The 25,255-nt window shown below is 42.0% G+C and overlaps 1 protein-coding gene across 8 annotated transcripts in view; it reads left to right on the top strand.

Moving 5' to 3' along the window:
* Positions 1 to 25,255, top strand: part of pde5ab (phosphodiesterase 5A, cGMP-specific, b) — a 287,017-nt gene that overhangs the window by 199,840 nt on the left and 61,922 nt on the right. For 7 of the 8 annotated variants that reach the window (XM_049568813.1, XM_049568815.1, XM_049568812.1 and 4 more), the window contains 2 exons: positions 8,227 to 8,402; positions 24,567 to 24,626. In XM_049568813.1, coding sequence (XP_049424770.1) covers positions 8,227 to 8,402; positions 24,567 to 24,626 — 236 coding nt within the window. The remainder of the gene's footprint in view (positions 1 to 8,226; positions 8,403 to 24,566; positions 24,627 to 25,255) is intronic. The other variant, XM_049568810.1, reaches the window with a different exon arrangement.

Genomic DNA, 25,255 nt, shown 5'->3' with positions numbered 1-25,255 from the left:
CAGGAACATAATCGAGCAGTGCAGTGAATGGCAACGACAGCTCTATATCAACTTCATCGACTTTCAGAAGGCTTTCGGCAGCATCCATCGCGATAGCCTCTGGAAGATAATGAGGAGCTATGGCATCCCCTTCCACATAGTCAACATCATCCAACAATTCTACAACGGCTTTTCATGTACTGTAGGAACAAACACCACCAGCTTTTTGGTTAAATCCGGAGTCTGCCAAGGATGTGTGATGTCAACATTACTTCTCAACCTTGTTATAGACTGGGTTATGAGGAAAACCACTGAAGACAAGGCAAGGGGGATTCATTGGACCCTCTATTCCACCATTGAAGACCTTGACTTTGCAGACGACATAGCCCTTCTATCACATACACACACGCACCTGCAGGAAAAGACGGACAGACTCCAACAATACGGCCAATAAGTTGGATTAATTATAAACAGCAATAAAACTGAAGTCATGCCCATTAACACCAGTACACCAACAAATATAAAAATAGAAGAACAGGTTTTAGAAAATACAGATCATTTCACTTACCTTGGAAGCATCATCCATCATGATGGAGGAACAAGCCAGGACATTCAACACCGGATCAACAAAGCACGCACAACATTCATAAAACTTAAACAAATCTGGAAATCACACCAATGTAGAACAAAAACATAACTCCGCATCTACAAAAGCTGCATATTGTCGACACTACTGTATGGTGCAGAGTGCTGGGAAACGACAGAAAGTGATATCCATAAACTATCCACATTCCATACATCATGCTTGCACAAAATCCTACATATATTCTGGCCCAAGACCATCTCAAACAATAAACTTCTTAACATCACCCAGCAAGACAACATGCAAAGCATTATTAATAGGCGAAGGTGGAGCTGGATTGGCCATGTCCTCAGAATGGACATCAACGCCATCCCAAGAGTCTCACTATATTGGACCCCAGAAGGCAAAAGGAGGAAAGGGAGGTCTAAACTGACATGGCGGAGGACAATAGAGAAGGAACTCCAGCAACACCATCAGAGCTGGGGAACCATAGAGAAGATGGCCAGAGACAAACAGAAATGGAGGGACTTTGTTGCTGCCCTATGCACCAGCCAACGTAATGGGGATAAGTAAGTAAGTAAGTGGTCAAACGTGCCTACCAGAGAATTCATTTATGACGCAGGATTAATTCCTTTGGTGTCTCCAAATCTATACTTTGTACTGTGTATTTGTCATATATTGAGAGCCTTCTTACTTTTTCTTTTATTTGTTGGTTTGGTAATATAACAGTGAAGGACCGTAATTGTTTAAACAGTATTGTGAAAGTCTGCTCCAAAATTATTGGAATCCAAATGTGCGACTTGAACTCTCTTTGGGAGAAATGTGTCCTCCGTAAAGCCAAAAGTCTGATGGACCAACATCATACTCTTGGAAATGAATTCGTTCTTATGCCATCAGGTCGGCGCTACTTGCTGCCTCCCAGAAAGACAAACCGTTATGCAAGATCATTTATTCCTTCAGCTATTACGCTGTTAAATACTGAGTTAAGGAAATTATTATTGACTGATCTGTTCTTGGCACAAGGCACTTTAGGTAGAACGGCTGTGTGCAATTCATTTACTTTTTTTTTTTTTTTTTTTTTTAATTTATTAATATGTGTTTCTAATAAGCGCATATTACTTTTTATTCTGGGCTGTTATTTTATCTTATTTTATTCTCTCTGTTTTTTGGTTTTTTTTTTTAAATTTTCTTTCTTTCTCTTATCATTACTATTTATTCTGCTGTCTGCCTTATATTAACTGTACTTGAACCCATGCCATATCATGCTACTCCTGCCATGTATTATTGTTGTGTGAATGGTTGTATGTCTAGATGATGGACTGTAGAAGCTGAATTGCCCTTCAGGGATAAATAAAGCTTTCTGTATCTGTATCTGTATCTGTAATTAACACAGTTATTATTGCATATAGAAGCATTATAAGCACTTAATAGAAACTTGATAACAGTTTATAAAGCTATCCTAAATATTAATAAGATGTCTATTTACATTAATTATGATTTATAAGGGTTAATTATAGAATAATAACCACAGTGTGGTTAATAATAGTTAATAAGTAATAGTCATTAAGGTGTTAATAATAGTTAATAATGATCCTTTGCAGCTACCGGATCTGAAGTGGGAACAGTGTCGTATAAATGTTAATAAATTATTAATATGCTCTCAGGGCTTGAAACTATAAAAATTGCTACTGGGACACAAAGGTGATGTGTCTGGGACAATTCCGGGACAGCAAAAAAAAAAAAAAGTCAAAGCACTTTCGAAATGGGTGTTATTTACAACGTCATTACATATGGGTATCTGAACGTCGCTTTTGTCGCTTGAATAATTTCAATAAAAACTTATGAACAGCAAAAATACAGTGGCTTTTGCTGCACCTGATCTGGCTCCACAGGCACGCGCATGTACACACACACGGAACCCCTTCTTTGGTCCACCCTCTCCCTCACTCCGCTGTTGCCTGCAGTAATTTCTCTATTGATACAGCCCATAATGCATCTCTTCAGAACGAAGCATGTCAATTCTGTGTTGAAATTCATGTTATTTGCAAAGTCATCACATCTAGACATAATTTTGACAGTTAAGAAATAGTAAAGGTTATCGCCATACTGTGCAAAATGCATCCTGGGATATTATCTCAACTCACAGCATGAAGGTCACGCTGGATGCTACTCGCCACTCCTCATCAGAGCACAGAACCTAGCAATGCTGAGATGGTTGAAAAAACTGATGCAAGCCCCTCCAGTGCCGCTCCAGTTGGAGTAGGATGTGACACTCTGGAGACAATGTTTCATCTCTTTCTGCCCCTGTGGTAAGTTAGTTTGTTTAAGTAGGCTATAGGCTAGCTTGTTGATTTTTAGCTAGTTCTAGATCTTTGCGATAGCTAACACTAGCAACTCAGCTAATCATGTAAATGATGGCCTTACAAAGTTATAAAATGTGACTGTGTGTTCTAAATTTTGATGTTTATGATAATGATGGTAATGTTACAGTTAATCAGAAGAGGTGTACTCAATTCATTCAGTCAGTAATAATTAGGCTAGCAACTTTAGCTACAGAGATGATGGTCATGCTTGAACTAGCAGCCAGTCATGTTTGTAAATTTCCTACAGGTAAGCTGAGTGTAATGAACACCCAGATAACAGTAGTATGTTTTAGCAGAACCTTAGTGTGTAACTGTGACATTGACTTTGACTGCGATTAAGAGTGTGTGTGTGTGTGTGTGTGTGTGTGTGTGTGTCGTGCTCGTGGAGGGTGCCCCTAGAAATATCTTCGGTAGCTAAGTGCATCACTAATGACATTCTGTGTGAGTTAAAGTGAGTGAAATGTGTGTGAAGATGCATATGGTTGAGATACAAGAGTGACAGTAAATTGTGTAAAACAAGATGAGCAGAGTGAATACTTTAGGAGCATCGATGAGCTGCGTGTTATGTTGAGCAGGCTAATGGATATAGGCTGCATCATGTTCATGTTTACTCCTGCTGATTTGCCAACACCATAGCCTGACTTCATTCCTTTCTGTCAGTAAGGTTACAGGAGCATTTCATACATTTTGGTAATTGAAGTTTGTATCAGGCTCAGTGTTTGAGTGTTTTATTATCACTCTTGTGAAACCATTTTGAGAGTAATTCAGTCCTAGGCTATGGATTAAAACAAGGGAAGTTAGATTAAATATATTTATGGGTTTAATTCTGAGCCTTCTCTTTCAGAGGGATGGGCTGACATTGCAGATGGTATCAGATGGACTGCAGAAGACGATCCTGGCTCTTGTAGCCATGCAGGTAAACAAAATAAACTCCCTAGAGAGGAATTTGTATGCTACGGTGTATGTTTAGCAATTGTGACAGTGAAAGTTTTTTACTCTGTATTTCAGGCAGTCCCAGGTCAGCATCTGAAGCAATTCCTGGATGAAGTGGGACCTTTTCCTGGAAACACCTTCTCTGGTGTAAAACTCAACAGGAAACAAGTGGATGATGATGACTTCCGCAGAGTTAAAGATAAACTGATCAATGGCTTCTGTGACAACCTCACCACGCAGTTTGGCAACCTTGATGAGGGTGTCTTGAAGGCCGCTGCCACCATATTTGACCTAAGCTGATTTTGAGACTTCTGTCACTCACTTTCAGAAAACTGATGGGTTACAGGGAGCTTTGTGGAACACTGTATTCCTGAACAGTCAAAGTAACAAAACTTTTTAAAAAGCCAAATGAACTCAGATCTGTCATTTTTTTTTAGAACTCAACTATTAGGGTTTCCAATCCTTTTAGTGGTTGCATTAAAAATCAATATGAAAAAGAAATATGTCCTTATGTTGTGTTTTCACCACCATTGGTAGGCTGAATTCTCATCACGAGTGAATAAAGCAGCTAACTCTGAATCAATCTACTCAAATTTTTTAAGTTCAAATAACTCATGTTTGTCTTAGTATGCCATTTTGAGGAAATGAGATTCCCATGATCCTTTGGTAAAGAAAATAATAACATACTAGAGTGAAAAGAAAGCATTAGAATTCTTTAATATTGAAATAATGATTGATATCTGGATGTTGCAACAGGTGCATAATTAATAGAATTATTAACTTCAGTGAGCGCATAATGAAGGGTTTACGAATGTCAGTAAGACTCTGTTCCCACTTTAGATCCAGTAGCTGCAAAGATGCATTATGATCTGTTAATAAGTGCATATTAATAATTTATTAAACTTTATACGATACTGTTCCCACTTTAGATCCTTTAGCTGCAAAGGATCATTATTTACTATAAGTGCATAATTAAGCATTTATTAACCATAATATGGCATTTATATTAACTCCTTATAGTCTCATTAATGTTACTAAACATCTCATGTTCCTCATTCATCAACTCTTCAAAGTACTCTTCCCATCTTCCCATCACACTTGTGGCACCTGTCAATACATTCCCATCTCTGTCCTTAATCACCCTAATCTGCTGCAAGACCTTACGCTGAATCTCCCTCTACTCCTGTCTACTCTCGTCAGTCCTCTCAGTGTCCCACTTCTTCTTAGCTAACCTCTCTGTATACACTCCTGCACCTCCTCATTCCAACACTAGGTCTCCTTATCTCCTTTCCTTCCAGATGACATACCAAGTACTCTCCTACCTGTCTCTCTGATAACATTAGCTGTAGTTGTCCAGTCATTTGGGAGCATCTCCTGTCTCAACTCCTCCCTGAAAACCACACAACCCTCTTCCTTTTTCAGCTTCCTACACACCACCATCCTATCCTGTCTGGCTACACTCTCACCTACCACAACTTTGCAGTCACTGATCTCTTTCAGATTACATCACTTCATCTAACTCACTGCAGAATTTCTCCTTCTCTTCTAACTCACATCCTACCTGTGAGGCATAGCCACTAATAACACTGAACATTCTTTCATTCATTCATCTTCTAACCGCTTCATCCTCTTTAGGGTCGGGGGGGGGGCTGGAGCCTATCCCAGCTGACATTGGGCGAGAGGCAGGGTACACCCTGGACAGGTCGCCAGACTATCGCAGGGCTGACACATAGAGACAGACAACCACTCACGCTCACGTGGACAATTTAGAGTTATCAATTAACCTAGTCCCCAATCTGCATGTCTTTGGACTGTGGGAGGAAGCCGGAGTGCCCGGAGAGAACCCATGCTGACACAGGGAGAACATGCAAACTCCACACAGAAGGGCTCCCACACCCGGGATCAAACCGGGAAACCTCTTGCTGTGAGGCGACAGTGCTAACCACCACACCACCGTGCCGCCCAACATTGAACATCACACCTTCAATTTCTAGGTTCAGGCCCCGTTTAGACAACAACGATTTCAACTGAAAATGGTAAACTTTAGTTGCATTTTGGCCGATCGTTTACATGACAGCGGCGTTTTGGGTGCCTGAAAACGCAGCGATTTGAAAACTGGTTCCAGAGTGCAACGTTTCGGAAACGGCAGCGTCTCCGTTGTCATGTAAATGTGCAATATGCAGTTCCTCTGAAAACGGAGACTTTTCGCACGGTTCCAGTCACTAGGCATGCCGACCGTCACAACAACAATGCTGAGCTCTGTTTGCGCTGCTCACCCTGTTGATTTGAAGTGAAGTGTAGATCTGTTACTGTAGCAACTCCACCTCGTTGTCCATCCAGACAAAGTTATCTGTGCATGCTTTCGCCAGTGTGTCTTCTTTGTTTGGGTTTGTAATCATGGCATTGGAGAGGAAGGCGCTTCAGCGCAGGCACATGCCGTCATGCTGTGGTGTTGCTTTGCAAATTTACACTGCCACCCATTGACCTGGCGTGCATACTACAGCGTTTCCAGTAGATTTTGCGGCTCCGTGTGAACGGGGATCGTTTCAATAACTTTGTCATATAAACGCAGAAGTTTTTTAAAACGCAAAGGACAGACTTTTCCGTTTTTACTGAAATCATTGTCATATAAACGGCCCCTCAGACTCATCACCCTATCTGACACTATTTTCACCTCCAGAACAACTCCTTCAGGATAACTACTCCACCTTCCTCCTCTGCATCATGTCAGCCAACTCTCTAGCTTTCCCTGTCATAGTCATTCAAAGTCATTCAAAGTCCCTACTCACAGTTCTAGACTCTTGCCTTTCCTCTTCTCTCTCTGCCTACGGACACACCTTCCTCCTCTCCTTTTTGCAACTAACAGTAGTCCAATTTCCACCGGCACCCTGTAGGTCAACAGCACCAGTTGCAATCGTTTTTAACCCGGGCCTCGACCGATCCCATATGGAAGTCATAGTCGTGATTCGCATGTTTGATTTGGCATAGATTTTATATCAGATGCCCTATCTAACACAACCCCCTGCATTTATCTGGGCTTGGGACTGGCCCAGTGATAACACTGGTTTGTGCCCTTTGGGGCTGCATTATGAATACTTTACTTACAGTAGTTTAATTATACTTTATGATAGTGCCTCTATCCGTCTATTTCTCTCTCTCTCTCTCTCTCTCTCTCTCTCACTCTTCTTCTCGTCGTGTGATTGGGTATGTCTGTGCAGGTGGGTGGGCTGGGGATGAATTACTCTCAAGACTTAAATTGTTTTTATACACACATGGTGTATGTAAAAGCGCATTGAGATTACTTTGTATAAAATGTGCTATATAAATAAAATTTGATTTGATTTGATTGTATTTTTAGGTTGTCTGTCCGTTCATCCATCCCACAAACACAAAATAGTGAGAGAGCCTAGACAGAATTTCTTCAAATGTCCACTTTGACTCAATGATGAACTGACAAGATTTTAGTGGTCAAGGTCACTGCAACCGGGTTTATCTCATTCTCTCAAGAACACCTTAAGACAATTTCTTCAAATTTGGCACAAATGTCCACTTGGACTCTAGAATGAAGTTATTAGAATTTGGTGGTCAAAGGTCAAGGTCACTGTGACCTTGTGTCCATATCATTATTGTGAACATGTTATCTCAACAAGGCCTTGAGGGAATTTCCTTCAATTTGGCAAATTGGTCCATTTGGACTTAAGGATGAATTGATTAGAATTTGGTGGTCAAAGATCAAAGGTCATTGTGACACCAAAAAAAGGTTTTGGCAGTAACTCCAGCATTCATATGCTAATTATGAAAAAAAATCACACAAATGTCTAATAGGAAAAAATAATGAAGTAATGACATCTTATATCCAACAGGTCAAAGGTCAGCTTCATAGTGACATTGTAAAGCTCTGCAAAAACACTTTTCTGGCCATTATTCAATGCCATAACTCCATGGGTCAGATACTGAATTGGTGACCCTAATCTTGGGTGCCAACCTCAAAACTGTGGGAATTGTATAGATCCTCTGTGCTGTCATGTTGAAGACAACCATATTTGAAGCACTGTCCACTGTCATGGCCACTTAGGAATTTGGACAGACATGGAAGTAAACTGTAACTGCAACTGGTTCGTGGAGGCATACCACCACGAAGCGGTAATTCTAGTTTAAAGCTAGAATAATACCTGGCCCCGGACTTTTTTGAATATGCAATACATAAGCACAAAACTAAAATACTGAAGTACTTAAAAAATTTGACAGTGACCCTTCTCAAGACATTCAGTGACTTTAGTACCAATCACACACACACAGGACTACAGTGTACTGAACTTCCCATGCCAAAAATATGACCTAAATGTCTGCTTCTGTGTGTCTATGTAGGTGTATGTCAGCTGGTGAATAAGATGGATGAAGTATCAGGTAGTATGAAGGTGTTCAACAGGAATGATGAGCAGTTCCTGGAGGCATTTGCCATCTTTTGTGGCCTCGGCATCCAGAACACACAGATGTACGAAACAGTTGAGAGAGCCATGGCCAAGCAAGAGGTCACACTGGAGGTCAGCTTCACACACACACACACACACACACACACACACACACACACACACACACACAAATGTGACATGATCTTCCTTTAAACTTGAAACTTTGATTTCAGTGCATCCTGTGACCCATTCTGACCTGACCCTGGTGAAGGGTCAAATGCCAAGATCGCTGTGACCTTGTATGTCTCATTCTCTTGTATTTCTCATTCTTGAGGGACTTTCTTTACTTTACTTGGACTCGAGGATGAATGCAGATTTTGGTAGTCAAGGGTCAAGGTCACTGTGACCTTGCATCCATCTGATTCTTGTGCACGCAATATCTCAAGAACAGCTTCAAGGAAGCATATAAATAGAAAACAGAAGAGGACCTAGAATTGACGTCTGGGGAACACCACAAGAGAGGGGGGCTGGGGATCAGGAATATTCTCCCATTACAACAGAGAAGGATCTTTCAGAGAAATAGGAGCAAAACCAGGCAAGAGCACTGTTCTTAATTCCAACACAATTAAAGCGGTTTATCTGCTGAAGTCAGATCAAGCAAAATTAGAACTGAGCAAGGCCCAGAGTCAGCGGCGATCGATATATCATTAGTAACCCTAATAAGAGCTGTTTCTGTGCTATGCTGGGTATGGAATCCTGATTGATATTGTTCAGTGTGTGATTAATTGAGTGGCAACTGATTTTGCTAACATTTCGGATAAGAAAGGTACGTTTGAAATTGGTCTAAAATTGTTGAAAATTAGAGGGTCAAGTGTAGGTTTTTTCAGGAGTGGTCGGACTAAAACTTTAACTTTAAAACTGGATGGGACAGAGGCAGTAGACAATAGAGTGAATCCGTGGGGCAACAGTCTGTTATACCTCTTTTAGGAATCTAGTGAGGATAATGTCTAATTGGCAGGTGGAGGGGTTTAAATGGGGGATAAGGTCCTCTAATACTAGCAGTGAGATTTGCTTAAAACAGGACATAGTGGTGGACGGTTCATTGTAGATGGGAATACTCCCAGTCACAGGTGTAATATGGAGCCTAATGTCATTCATTTTATTCAAGAAATATCGGAGAAACTGCTCACATGACTGGATGCTTCCATATTCTGGTTGGGAGGGCGGGTTGACAGCTGAATTAATTGTCTGAAATAAAATCCTGGGGTTGTGGGAGCTACTGACAATCAAATTTGAGAAGTATAGACACTTAGCATCTTTAACAGTGCACTGATAGGCTGACATAAAGCCTTTTAGGGAAACGAGTGATGCCTGCAGTTTGTCCTTTATCCATCTTCATTCGGCTCTCCTACACTTCCTCTTTAAATCCCTTGTATGGTCATTGAGCCAGGGCAGGGGGGTTTATTTTGCATGTTTCAGCTTGAAGGGGGTGATATCATCAAGAATAGTCTCACATGTACTATTAAGATTATTCAGTAAATCATTGACAGAGTGATCATTCTGATTAAAGGAATTACAGGCATAGGCAGTTAAATTTTTTTAACAGAATCTGCTGGCTGACTTGGAGTTAAAAGACCAAGAGCAAATAAAGGTAGATGGCCTACGGACAGGAAGCGGGAGCAAGGTTTGGAAAATGACAGCCTTGTGGTCAGATATATCAATATCAAGCAATTCAAAATTATTAAGAGAAACACCGTAAGATAACACAAGGTCAACGGTATGTCCCTTATTATGTGTTGGCCCTTTAACATGCTGTACAAGATTAAAAGATTCAGAGAGGGCAATAAAATCAGCAGTAAAAGCAAACAAGTATATTAAAATCCCAAAGTATAGGAGCTCTGTCATATTTGGCCATAATAAATGAAAGAAGTTCAGAAAATTCTTGAAGAAGACATGTTAAGTTTAGACGGCCTATAGATTTAAACACATAATACTGGTTCCTGGAAGCATTGGTAATTAGGGGGACATGCCTCATTAAGTGGGACAGAGTACCCAGGGCTTAACCAGGATTCAGTAATGAAGGAGAAATCAATATTGTTAGACATAATTAAATCTTGGAGTATAAAAGACTTGTTTGCATGGGACCTAACATTAAGACAACTAAAAACAACTGAAGTGCTGGAGCTGGGTTCAGCAGACAGTACAATTTAAGGGTATAGGTGAGGTTGAACTGATGTATTGGAGTCAGTTACTGGAGTGGGTGTAGTGGGAACTAAGTTATCTCTTACTGTAGAACAAGTGCAGCAGCTGGGTCTATTGATGGGACAGTTTAATGTGATCCTCACAGGCATAGTGTTGATGGAGCTATGCTCAGCAGAACCTAAGGAGAGATGCTCAGTGCTATGGAAAGCAGTGGCTTCTGGTGCGGGGTCATGCTGAGGTGAACATCAGTCAGAATTAAAAGCAATATATTAAATAAAGTTTTTTACAAGCTTTTTAACACCCTTTGTGCTCGGGTGGAGGCCGTCTGAAGCAGTCAAAGTTACTAATAAAGCCCTGCCCAGTAGTGGAGCAGAAAGTTTTTATCCTTTCATGCAGACTAAAAATTTGGCTGAAACTTTCAGAGGTTTTTGAGAGAGTAGGAATTGGGCCAGAAAAAACACAGGTTTTGCCCAGGCTCTGAATTGTGATTGCCAGAGATTCTAGTTGCATGTGGAGTTTAGTTGATTTTTTATCCATGACGTCATTGGTACCCACGTGAACAATTAGGTATATGAGCACTAGGGACAGTTTGATAATGTCTGAAACTTTGCTACCAGGAAGGCAGTAGGTGATAGCACCTGAAAGTTCAACAAATCTGGAATCACCAATGATAAGGATTTCGGGTTATCTGTCTCTACAGCCTCCATTAAAGACAGCAAGTTTGGACGGAATTACAACAACATTGCAATTAGCCACATTAGCAAGGGTAACAGAGTTAATTGAACACGATTCACCTGGTGCGCCAGTGGAGTTGACGTTACTACTACCTACAGCAGTGTCCAGTTCTACGTTGTGGGTCAAAGACTGGGTGCCGGGAGGAGCACACACAGTGCTGGATACTGCTGGAGGGGAAATTCTGCGCTTTCTTGAAGTTTTGGAGCGGACCGGCACAGGTGGCTCCGGAGCAGTAGCAATAGGCATAAGTGAGGTGCTAGCATCCGGCTCAGTTAACATCTCGAGTAGAGCAAAGTAGTTGGAGATCCAGACTGGGTCATCATCCCCCTTTGGTGAGAAAAGAGGAAGAGAAATTCTTCTCCAGTTCTTCCCAACGGATGCCCAGGAGAGAGGGTGGACTGCTGATGGGCTGGGAGTGGGACTTTCAGTTGGAGGGAGCGTTTTGGTGCAGCGCATCCAGCCAGGAGAGGAGCAACGATTGCTGCTGGAGGACATCCTTCAGGACACTCTCAATGGCATGGAATTTGGATCTCAGACTGGATAGATCAGAATCCACTGGTGTAAGTGAAATCATGCTGTGAAGAGAAATAAAAACTGCCAGTACACAGAGCTAAAGTGGTGGGCAATATTGTTTTAGTAAGCTAGCAAGCAGCTAATATTGGCTCTTAGCAGGTTCAGAATCAGAATCAGAATCAGAAATACTTTATTGATCCCCGGGGGGAAATTATTTATGTTACAGGTGCTCCTTGCAAGAGAGGAAAGATACGTGAAAATATAAGAAATTTAAACAATAGTATTTACAAATATATAGTTAAATAAACAGGAATTAATAACAAACAAAAATGTAAATAAATATATGTATATATATATATACATATATATATATATATATACATACACACGTTCCCACAACGTCACTGGCCTTGCGGATCAGTTTGTTGAGTCTGTTGGCGTCCGCCACCCTCAGCCTGCTGCCCCAGCACACAGCAGCATAGAGGATAGCACTGGCCACCACAGACTCAAGGGCTCTGGCCCTTCCTGTAGAGAGCGTTAGTGTTCTTAGCCCAGTCCAGTTTATTGTCAATGTGTACCCCCAGGTACTTATAGTCCTCCACAATGTCCACACTGACCCCCTGGATGGAAACAGGGGTCAACGGTGTCTTGGTCCTCCTCAGATCCACAGCCAGTTCCTTTGTCTTTGCCATGTTGAGCTGCAGATGGTTCTGCTCACACCATGTGACAAAGTTATCCACAACAGCCCTGTACTCATCCTCATCACCCTTGGTGATACATCCAACTATAGCAGACTTATCAGCTTCTGAACTTCTGAAGATGGCAGGTCTCAGTGCAATAGCTGAAGTCCGTGGTGTAGAGGGTGAAGAGAAAGGGAGAGAGGACAGTCCCCTGTGGGGCCCCGGTGTCTGACACACAGCGTTGCAAGCACACTGTGGTCTGCCAGTCAAGTAGTCTACAATCTAGGACACCAGGGGGGCATCCACCTGCATTGCTGTCAGCTTGTCACCCAGTAGAGCTGGACGGATGGTGTTGAACACACTAGAGAAGTCAAAAAACATGACCCTCACAGTGCTCGCCGGCTTATCCAAATGGGCGTAGACATGGTTGAGCAGGTATATGATGGCGTCCTCAACTCCAAGTCATGGCTGATAGGCGAACTGGAGGGGGTCCAAAAGTGGCTTGGCCATGGGCCGGAGCTGCTCCAAGACGAGTCTCTCCAGGGTCTTCATGATGTGAGAGGTCAATGCCACGGGTCTGTAGTCCTTGGAGCCACTGGGACGTGACGTCTTTGGCACAGGAACGAGGCAGGATGTTGTCCACAGCAAGGGGACCCTCTGGAGACTCAGGCTCATGTTGAAGACATGCTGAAGTACTCCACATAGCTGGGGGGCACAGGCTTTGAGCACCCTGGGGCTGACACCATCAGGGCCTGCAGCCTTATGAGTGGAGTCTCATCAGCTGTCTTCTCACATGGTCAGCAGTGAAGCACATTGTGGAGGTGACGACACGTGGGGGAGGGGTGTAGTCCTCATGATGGAGAGTGCAGTCAGTCTGGCCACGGGGGGAGGAGGTCTGAGGAGGAGGAGGGGGGGTCAAGCAGTAGTGTCAAATCTGTTAAAAAACAGATTCAGTTCATTGGCCCTGTCCACGCTGCCTTCGGCTCCTCTGTGGTTGTTGGTCCTGAAGCCAGTGATGGTCCTCATTCCACTCCAGACCTCTCTCATGTTGTTCTGCTGGAGTTTCCTCTCCAGCTTCCTCCTGTACCTCTCCTTAGCCTCCCTTATTGTCATCTTCAGCTCCCCCTGTATTGTTCTCACCTCCTCCCTGTTACCAGCTCTGAAGGCCCTCTTCTTTGAGTTGAGGATGACTTTGATGTCCTTTGTTACCCACGGTTTGTTACTTGGATAACAATGGACAGTCCTGGCTGGGACAGTGGAGTCCGCACAGAAGCTGATGTAGTCCGTGATGCATTCTGTGAGCCCATCGATGTCCTCCCCATGTGGCTCACAGAGTGCCTGCCAGTCTGTCACACCAAAACAGCCCAGCAGTGTCTCATAAGCCTCCTCTGACCATCTCCTCACTGTCCTCATGGTCGCAGGCTGCCTCCTGCAGGCGGGCTATGGCGGAGTGAATGACGTCACATGCCGACGTCAGGGTTGGCAGAGGGGGGGATGTAAACAGTTACAATAATGGCATGTGAAAACTCCCTGGGCAAATAATACAGCCTGAGTCCAACAGCAAACAGTTCAATGTCCGGGCAACAGATTTGTTCCTTAATAGAAATATGGTCAGGACTGCACCAGCGGTTATTAACTAGAACAGCAAGCCCCCCTCCTTTGCGCTTACCACTCTCGGTGCAGTCCTGGTTGGCCCGAACAGTCTGAAAGCTGCTGATGGGGACGTTGTTGTCAGGAATGTCCTGGTGAAGCCATGTCTCAGTGAAGCACATAAGACTACATTCCCGGTACTCCTTCTGATTCTTGGCGACTGCTGTCAGCTCGTCCATTTTATTTGCCAGTGACCTCACGTTGCCCATGACGAGAGAGGGGAGACACGGCTTGTATCTTCTCTTCTCCATAAGTCTCCATTGTTTCAACCCTGCTTTTTTCCGCCGCTGTTTACTTCCTCCCCTGCATCCTCTGTGTGTTTTCCTCCACAGTTCAGCTGGTATCTCCAATGTTCCGGCCGCCAAGCCGGCCGGCCTCAGTGCGATCAACTGATCTCTGGAGTAAACAATGTGGCCATGAAGTTGTTGCGCAATGGTGCTGGGTCCGAATGAAATAAGTAATTCCAGAGTGAGGAAAACGAGTACAACTCTCTCAATCAGCATGCTTGGAGAGGGTGCAGTTTCAAAATGACATTCACAAAAAAGCAAGCACAAATACTAAACTTAATAAAGCAAAAAAGTAAGAAAACTGAGAAAACAAGCAGGAGCGACTGCAACAGGCTGCACGCGCAGTTGCACGCGCAGCCGCATGCACACGGCTGTGATCATCTTGTGTAGTAACTGGAAGTGGTACTGGTGCTCAGGTGAAATATTCAGAGAAGAAAACATACCAGCATGGGCCCAGAGCTGGGCCTGCTGTAGAAGTTGTGCCTTGGAGTAGCAGTTGTAGTAGTCGGAAAAGGGAAGGAAATCAAATCTCCTAGTAGATTAACCCAGGTCACGGGTTAAAACTTAAGATCCAATGCCCGATAGATAAAACATTTTAGTTATGTTACGATATATCAAAAAAATGGCCAGGATGTCAAGGTGTAATGCAGAAGTTTGCCTTAAAGCTTAACAATAATGTCAGATTTAAACAGAGCTTCTGACTGAGGGACACAACACCGGTGCATGCACAGTTCGTATCATAACTGTTGTCTTTTTCTGGTTTTTAAAGCTGCATTATAGTAAAGTGTTGTAATTTTCTGAACATAACAGACTCTTCTAGCTGTTCTATTACCTGCCTTTACCCACTCAGTCATTATATCCACAATACCGGTTCCCACATTTTCCAGGCCTGGTAATGTCATGGAATTAGCAGAAATTAATGAAAGTTTTGAAAAAGTTATGGAATTTTGTTGCGTGTAATGAAATTTTTACAGTAATCTTCTACGGATAACCTTCCACATAATGTGACAGCAAATTTATTTTCTGGAGCTGATGACATAATGTAGCTCGCATATGTGTTAATGTCTACCACTTTGTTCACCATCACTTACGTTTCTCATTTTCTCTCCCCATTGTGTTTCTCCCTATAATGTATGCCTGCTAGCTGACATGTTCTGTTTATGTTTGAATAGAGTTTAAAATTGATGTGTTTGAAAAATGCAGGGCAAGTCAGACAAGAAATGAAAAAAATTGTCCACTTGGACTCAGCGATGAACTAATTAGTTTTTGGTGGTGAAAGGTTAAGGTTACTGTAACTTTGTTGATCTCATTCTTGTGAACATGATATCTCAAGTATGGCTTGAGGGAATTTCATCAAATTTGGCACAAAAGTCCGCTTGGACTGAAGAATAAAGAGTTTGGTGGTTAGGTCAAAGTCAGTGTGACCTCACAAAATAAGTTTTGGGCCATAACTCTAGAATTATTAATAATAATAATAATAATAATAATAATACATTGTCTTTATTTAGCGCTTTTCATGGCACTCAAAGGCGCCTTACAAATTCCAGGACAACCCCCCCTCTACTGTATTTTCTGTGTCCCACAGTCCCACAGTGCTTTGCATTGATCCCTACCGCTCACTTCATGATCCTATTCTCCATGCTTATCTGTGTGAAGCTGATAATGCTCATTTTTTGCTGACAGTGTCAGAGAGCTGTTGTCTACCTTTTTCCTTGTTTCTTCACTTTTTTCTCTCTTTTTCTTCAAATCTTAAAACCACTGTCTTAAAATCTCTCCTTCCTCACCTCATCTGCTCGTCATACCCCACCTGCTGCTCCGTCCCTGACATTTTATCAAGTAAATTGTGTAGCTCTCAGTAATCACATGCATTTGTATCTTGTATTTAGTATCTGACCTAAAATACTTTTTGATGTGATTTTTATGTAAAAACTCATCAGAATTTGTTTAGTTGTAAGGTTTCATGTTGACAGAAAAGTAGTAGTGATCAATAATAAATACGTAACAAATGTGTAATGATAATATGTAATGAATAATTATGCGCAGTATATGTACACAGGCATAACTAAGTTGTGATGACTGAAACCAAAAATATGTTGTTTCGGAAGTCAGTGTGTTTATGGCTGTTAGGCGTTCAGTTGTGATGGTTGAGATTTAGTGCAAAGGATTGCATTATGATAGGGAGGGTCTCCACAAACATGTAAGTATAGAAAAGTACAGTGTGTGTGAGAGCATCTGTGATAGAGCTGTATGTGGGTGTGTAAATGACAGTGATGAGGCCATGCAGGAGGATTTTTCAAGCTGCTTTACTTGTTTGTCTGACACTTTCCTGCCTCCAGCCTCTGTGCACAACAGGCAAAAAAGAAAAAAGTCATTAAAACCAAGCCCACACACTCACTTACAAATGAGTAGTACTTCTATTCAGCGTGATATACCTCCCTCCTCCAGCATCCAGTCACACACATGCTCCGTACACACTTTGTGTTCTCAGTGGTGGAGCTGTCAGCTCAGGGTGTCAAAGGTGATGTCTCCTCTCGGCTGCAGCTGACGCCCGCCTCCTCTGCCACCTAGCAGCCTCCACTTTACCCAGGTGAATCAGGCCTCACTCCAGTTGGTCTAGACCATTGTTCCTGACCACTGTTTTCTCTGCCAATGTGTCTCAGTTTAGCTGTATGGGGCTGCTGTAGCCTAAAAACCAGACAGACAGAATCATGAGGAAAGGGGACTTTCATAGTGAGTGATTGAAGATCAGTGACAGTGACATTCACGTGATTTAGTAAACGAGCTAACTACACTAACAACAGATCGTAAATGTGCAGTTACATTTATATGCATATACTTTTTTTTTTTTTTTTTTTTTTTTTTTTAGGGCTGTCAATCTAATAATTACATGCTCTGTGATTAAAGCTATACTTGGTAATGTTGGAGAGTTAGCAAGACTTGAAAGTGGAACCTCCTCTAAGCTCCACCACCCTCGTCCCCCTCCCGTCAGTGCTCCGTCCAAAGCCTGCAGTACACCAACAGAGAAGCTAATGTTAGCATTGGGCTAATACAAGCTACAAAAGTAGCTATGTTGGCTAACATTACATATTTCATGAAAATAACAAATCCCCCCGAAGCAAAACAAATAATTACCTGTCTAACAGAAAGAAAGCAGTGTTGTCTCATCTGCCCCCAACATGTGACAAAACCACTGTGACCTTCAATGAAGCTCCACATCAAAGGGCATCACAGAATGTGATTAATTAAAGTTCATTTTTTTGATGCATAATTTTTTTTTTGTGATTAATTAATCTAAATTAACACGCTATTTTGACAGCCCTAATATATATATATATATATATATATATATATATATATATGTGTGTGTAGAGAGAGAGAGAGAGAGAGAGAGATACATATAGATATATATATATATAGATATGTACACAATAACAACCATATCAGGACCTTGAAATTCTGCCATCATTCATTTTATCCTCATCACCAGTGATGATGGAAGATATCTTTTGTGAAAAGGATCTGTTGATGCAAAAATCATATATAAACAAATTCAGTATTTCCATATAGCAGTCCTGCTCATTGATTTGTAACACATATAACACTGCAGCAGTCTAATACACCCAGAATGATGGGATAGAAAGGGATAGATAGTACAGTGTAAACAGTATGGTGAATACTCTGATAGTTGACATTTATGCTGTTTCACAGTAGTTGTCTAGGATAGTAGGTTCTTAAATCTTCATGTAGGGCTAAAATCATCGCTAGTTCCATGCCAACAGTACATTTACAATACGTGTAGGTAGCCTCCATGCTAACTGTTTACACTTATTTGGCTGTTAGTAAGCTGTAAGTAGTAAGTCTCACACTGTCACATTAGCATATTTATCAACCTGGAACAACACTGGAGAAAGTAGAAATAAAATGAGGATGATACTAAAATAACATTCATTCACCCAACCAAAAACAGAAACTTTTATTTAACTCATTATTTTCTCTTTTCTTATTATTTTCTGTTGCAAAAATTTCCAGATTGCCACTGCCTTGTGTTTTTTGTTTTAGACACAAAACACACAAGGCTCTCTTGCTTTATTGACAGTGAACTCACGATCGCTTCTTCTTTTTTTTGGATTCAGCTGACATGATTGATTGATGAGCAGTGCATTTTTTTCTTCTCTTCCCTTCAAAAGCCTCTTCATCTTGAGCTTTACATGTCATTTTGACAGCCCTGCAACATCACAGCGCTCTTGTTTTCTTGTCATTTCCAAATGAGTCTGTTGGGGTGTAAATTGGCTTCCCTCAAACCAAAAAATAGTCTGTGGTGTTGATCGATATCCAGTAAAAATTGCTTCCAGTACAAACAAAGAAAATCCAGAGCACTCTGAAGAAAAGAAAAAGTCTGATCAGAAGTCCAATGCCAGAAGGTTTATTCTTTCTTCAGAGATGACATCCAAATAAACCCATTTGAGTTGGTGGTCCGGACCAAGAACTGCACCCATAAGCCTCGGGCACTGACCTTTATACCCGGTCTTGCTCTCCTTCTCTTGCTCACTTTAAAAAGTTTTTTTTAATCAATCATATGTGTGCAACTACTATTATTTTTTGTAATTCATATACGTCACAACATCACTTTTTTCAACATCTGATCCCTGGAAGCCCCCTTAGACCAGTTAAAACCAGTTGAGTAGGTTGTTTATCTCTGTTTCCCAAAAGTGCCAACCTCAGCAGAGTTCTTTTACTCTGATCTTACCCGCCTCTCTTTCAAGTCTCCCATTTGTCTAGGTCAGAGCGAATGTGTATTTGTGCAGGTGCTTGGACTGACCTTCAGATGTGTGTATTTTCATTTACAGCGTTGAGTATTAGTCTTCTCAGCTGCCTAGGGCTTTAGTGGCACTTGTTGCAGCCTCAGCGCTCAGGTCATCACTCTCCACACAGCAAGTCAACTTTAAGAGGACTTCATTCTACTATTAGATTTTGATCAGCTTGTTGTCTTCCTAATTCATACCGTGATAACATACTGATGATACAACTCAACACACTGGTTATGCTTGGATTTTGGTGCTCTTGATAACCTTTTAACTTAATTTGATATGACATATAAATAATGTTCAAATAGCCATTTTCATTTTTTTGATTATTGTTTAAAAAGAAAACCTCAACAAGTCAGATTCAGATTCATCTTTTTCTGAAGATTCTTTTTCGGTCAAGCAACTGTTGCAATGCTTACAGCATTAAATATAGTTGCACCTGTGTTTGACAAGTCAACATATCTGCTGTAAAAAAATCTTTCCAGCTTTAAATTCCACTCATCTGTTTTCTTCTTCTTATCTGGGGCATTGTCACGAAAGCAGTAGGGCTGTAGTCTCCTGGTCGACTAGTTGATTATTTGGCCGATATGCTCTCGTCCGACCAAATTGTTATTAGTCCAATAATCGCCGTGTTAAGGAGAAAAGTGCTAAATCAATAGCTTTCCAGGATTAATCCATTATTTCCTGCGGCGGGGGGGACAGGCTAAGTTACCTGTGAAAATAGGGGTGTTTTCAAAACACCCCCGTTGTTGACAGAAAGTTGAACTCACCCACCCTAAGCTCAGCGTCGCGGTGACGCAGACCTCCTGTCAGTTTCTGTACACTGACACCTTTTCCCTCAGTGGAAATTAAGCTTGTAATTACTTGTGTTTCACAGATAAGAAACACTAAATTGTGAAGACAGTAAAGCCTCCACTAAAATAGCATTTAAGTCTTGTGTGTGATCTGTCCTTCAGGGATTTTTACTTCGGGATTTATCCTAGCTTCATATGAACAGAGGAAATCTCAGCTTGTCGCTATGCTAATGTATACAATGTAAAATGCCGGAGCTGGCGCTAATAACGTTAGCATGTTGTATTTGTTTGGAAAACGTGCTTAGTGTGATGGTTGTTGTGTCTGTGAATCTTGTGAGTTGTAATGGAGCCAAATGATGTGCCGTTACCTTTGTTACATGTTGCTGTTGTCCCTGACTTTATATGAGAAGAGAGAAAGATCGCTAGACGCTAGGCTAATTTATACAATGTAAAATGCCATAGACTTGTGCTAATAACGTTACCATGTTGTATTGGTGGGGGAATGTGTCTAGATAAAGACAAGTGTTTGTCTGTCAATTCAGCAATTTATAGTGAAGCCAGTTTATGTACTTGTGTTTGAAATTGTCTCTGTTGAGCGAGAGTCCTCCACCGCCGACTAGCGTTTTGGAGGTGTAACTGCAGAGTGACAGACACACCACAGCAGAAGTAAAAAAAAACGAGCAGATTTTTTTTTCTCACGACTAATTGATTAGTTGAAGATTATGTACGACTTTAGTCGACCAAGATTTTCTTTGGTTGACTACAGCCCTAGAAAGCAGCAGACTAAGCAAGGTAGTTCAGACGTCCCCATCCCCTCCTCTCCTCACCATGGTTGATAAAGATAACTCTGTAGCTGTTGCTGTCTCGTGCTGTCTAGATGATGAGTGGCTGGTTGTTGAGGTCGAGAAATATCCTGGGATAAAGAACCCACACTCCCGTCATTATAAAGACCATGACCAAAAAGATATTGCCTGGCGAGTCATGGCTCTGGAGATCAGGTCTACAGGTGAGAAATCAAGTTTAATTGGGGCTGTGCTAACATGATTTTAAGCTAATGCAGAGAAGATCAGAAGTAGTACTTTGAGTGGTCGTCTGTTAACGAGCTGCAGTGTTACGCATCTGGTGTGTGCTAGGAGCGGCGCTTTTCCGCGTCACATGACACGGAGGTCCCGGTGTGATTGAAAGAAAACAACAACAAATAAGTTGTTAAAGAAAGATAAATAAATGTTTTACAATGGTACACTATGAGATGGAGGACAAGAGGGTTTACATATGAGTCAAACTCCCATCTGGGACCTTAATGTGGGTTTCCCAATTGTTTCATTTCAACATGTTCCAATGCTGCCAGATTACCAAGCTGACTAAACCAGGATCTTACCACGGGAGCATTGAAGGCCTTTCATTCACATATAATTATTTTGCATCCCAGCATGACTGCAGTCTGAATCCGCTTTGCATCTGTGGAACTGAGATCTCCAAGAAGTGAAGGATCCCCAAGACAAATAGACGAGGAGAAAAGGGAAATTTTGTGTTTCTGAATGTGGTCAATCTGGGTGCTAATTCCCAACCAAAATTTCTGTATGTTCGGGCAGTTCCACAACATGTGCATCAGAGAGCCCTCTCCCCCCTGGCATTTCCAGCATAAAGGGCTGTCCCTTAGTTTGACCTTGTATCATTTTAATGGTGTCCAGTGGACCCTGTTCAAGACCTTAAATTAAATGGGTCTAATATTAGGATCTCTGGACATCTTTTTGGCATTTTTTAGCATCAGAGTCCACTCCGCTATATATAATGTGGTCATATCGGTCTCCCGCACCCCTTTAAGGGAGGAGGCAGAGTTGTCTAAACTAAATAATAAATAATAATAATAAATATTTGGACAAGGTGTGTCATTTGTAAGTAACGCCAAAACTGATGTTGAGGTAGTGCAAAGGACTCCTTTGGATTATTTAAAGACCTATTAGTGCCCCCCTCATACAGGTCTCCCAGTACCCTAATTCCTCTGTCGAACCACAATTTCCAAATGACAGGTGAGTGCCCTATACACAACTTGTGGTTTAACCAAATAGAGGCTGAGAAATAGAGTTGTGGGCACAATTTACACATAGCAGCGACTTTCTTCCACAGCCTCTGCATATGAGACATAATTGGGTGAGTTTGGTCCTCCGCTGTCAGTTTGGCTGCGATAAAGTGAATAGGATTAAGTGGTTTACAAAGGGAGCTCTCAGTGTTATACCAGGGAGGTGCTCGTTCAGGGGGTAGAGACCTGTGAGCATGTGCCGGAAGCCAAAGGCAAATCATTCAATAAAAGGTTTGGGATACCATGTCCCCCCTGATCCACCTGTCTCTGTAGCTTTCTCAATTTTAGCCAGGGGCAAGACCATCCCGGAGAAATATATTGCTTCATCTGTCAAATTGTTTAAAATACTTAAGGGGAATGTTGATGGGAAGTGACTGTAATAGGTAATTTAATTTTGGTCCACAATTCATTTTTTGACTTGACAGATGGAGGGGGTCCATCTCTAAATGTCATTCTTAAATTTTTCCAGGAGAGGTTCAGAGTTGGTACATACAACATCTGACAGCTGTGGGAGAAATGTGAGGCCAAGATATTTAATGCCTGAAGTGGGCCATATAAAATAACAAGGTTTAAATAAGTTTTTGGGGCAGTGCGCTGTAAGAGGGATTGACTCCGATTTTTCCCAATTTACCTTATGCCCTGACACTTACACAAAAATGATCAATCGTAGTAAATAGAGATGGGATAGACCGTTCTGGTTCAATTATCAGGACTAATGTATCATCCATGTACATCATTAATTTATGTGTGGACTCAAGAGCACAAGTGCAAAAATCATGGACTTAGTGGACAGCCTTGTCCCATGCCGCTGCTGAACCTGAGTGGTTGTGAGAGAATGCTGTTACTTAGAACTAACGCTCAAGAGTGGCTATACAGAAGATTGATCCAACCTAAAAAAATTGTGCCAAAACCGAAGCTCTCCAGGGCAGAGAACAGATACTGCCACTTCTCCCTCTCAAACGCTTTCTCTGCATCTTTAGAGAGAGCCCCTGCAGAGGATTGTTTACTGCTAGAGGCCCACATTATTATATTAATTAAACATCTGAAGTTATCAGCACCTAGCCCTAACCCTAACCCTAACCCTAACCCCCCTGCGAGAGTATATGAAGCCCACTTGGTCTGGATGGATCAGCGTAGTAATAACTTTATTGAGCCGGGCTGCAAGAATTTTAGCTAAGATTTTACTCTCACAACCAATCAGGCTGACAGGCCTTTCCAGTCAATGGGTTTTTTTTTTTTCAGTATCAAGAAAATGACGGCATCGCACAAAGAAGGAGGTAGGCTGCTCCTGTACATGGCCTTACGGTACATGTCAAGGAGTAATGGGGAAAGCTCTTCCACATAAGTCTTATAAAACTCAGCTGTGAACCCATCCAGACCAGGGGTTTAACCAGATGAAAGATTTTGAATGGCTTCAGCTATCTCTTTTGTAGTAACTGGCTGATTTAGCAAAGCCACCTGATCTTCCTACAAGGTTAGGAAGACCAGGGGGACTCAGAATCACATCAGCCTCCTGCTTATCAAAATGGGACTCAGATGAATAGAGGCTGATGTAAAAATCCCTGAATACTGCATTTATCTCACTGGGGTCAGTTCAGAACATCTCCCTAAACTCTTAAGTGCAACACACACCGCCACCATACGCCGCACATCAAACCCCCGCCTCCATTATATTCTATGAACAAACCCACACCGGCGCCGGCCACCGCGCTGCGCCGCTCTGCTTCAGCCCACTGCTCTAGTTCCAGCGCGGCCGGAGCTGCAAGAAAAGCCTTTTATGTACGTCTCGGCCACCGTAGTATCAACTCCGGCTGTAGCTTTCAAAGGGGTATCTGGATGCTTAACGTTATTAAGTTTTTCAAATTTATAATAAGACGATTTTGATAAGAAACTCACCCGTGAAATCAAAGTTGTTGTTGCCTTAAGGTTTTTCTTCTTCTTCTTCCATTACTAGCAGTTGGCAACCGTTGGCAACTAGTGTAGGTACAGCCACTTAGCGGGCTGGGATGGGAAATACACTTTAGTGTCGACGGTGCCGCACGCCGCTGCCAATGTGTGTTGGGGGGCAGCACTTGACGGCCACAGCCCCGCACCGGCGGCAGTGTGTGTTGCACTTTAGGGCTGGAATGGATGGAATGTCAGTGTATATCCGTAAGTATTAAAATAAATGTCACATTCTTTTCAAATGTCAAAAGGTCCTCAGAACAGTCCACCTTGAGATCCTGTTCATGAATATCATAAACAGAAGAGGAAGAAGTGAGAAGGGACAGTCTTGATGGGGGCTAACACTGACTTTGCCTTAGGGCTGAGAATATAGATTCATCTCTCATTTTGGTTATATAAGGACTGAATGGCTCATAGCAGTGGTCCCAGTGTACCCCCACAGGACTCCCTTGGGGACATGGTCTACAAAACACATGTAGACTATATGGGGACACTGCCATGATCCCCCCAGCAAACATGGTCCTCCTAGTGCATATTTTTTTTACAGAGAACCTGACTTAACCAATGTCTGCATACCTCATCTTTTCTTTTATGTGTGTGCTCCAGGTCTTGTCGTATCACGCCTCTGCCGCAGACGAAGAATCACGGGAACTCCAGGTAACCGCGGTAAATTAAAATTTATTTACTACCAATATGCACTTACATGTCAACATGAACATTAGTTTACACCAATGCATGGATTATTCAGTACAGAGTATATATGCAGACACAGTGACACACAGTGACATACAGGCATGTCAGTCAGGGTCACAGGAAGCAGAGTTTATGTAGATGAGAAACAGTCATGTAACACAACACCACACCACTGAATCAGCAAGAAAGCGCTAGTATAGAAACTCTATATGTCTGCTTTCCAAACACACATGCACACACACTTGCCAGTATAACACTACATGTATTGAAGTACCTTAAACAATGAACCGGCTGACACAAAGTATCCATGGTAGGTGTTCAGGCCTGAATTATTTTGCACAAATAATGATAAATTGTAGCTTTCAGAAAAGTCTGTATTTTTAGTCGCCTTTAAACTATAACGTATCATGCCAACGTAAAAGGACAGCATTTTTCATCAGTGTCTGACGATGGAAGTCACTGATCAAGCGCTGGTATTCGATGACTTCTGAATAAGAACAAGTTGTAGAAAACATGTTTTAGTTTTGTTTTTGTTTTTTGGAAGAAAACCAGATAGAGATAGGGGACAACAAAAGACCTTCTGAGTCTTTACAACTCTGACA

Source organism: Epinephelus fuscoguttatus, linkage group LG23, assembly GCF_011397635.1.
Source record: "Epinephelus fuscoguttatus linkage group LG23, E.fuscoguttatus.final_Chr_v1".
Classification (NCBI taxonomy): domain Eukaryota; kingdom Metazoa; phylum Chordata; class Actinopteri; order Perciformes; family Serranidae; genus Epinephelus; species Epinephelus fuscoguttatus.
This window is presented reverse-complemented; position numbering and strand designations above follow the sequence as displayed.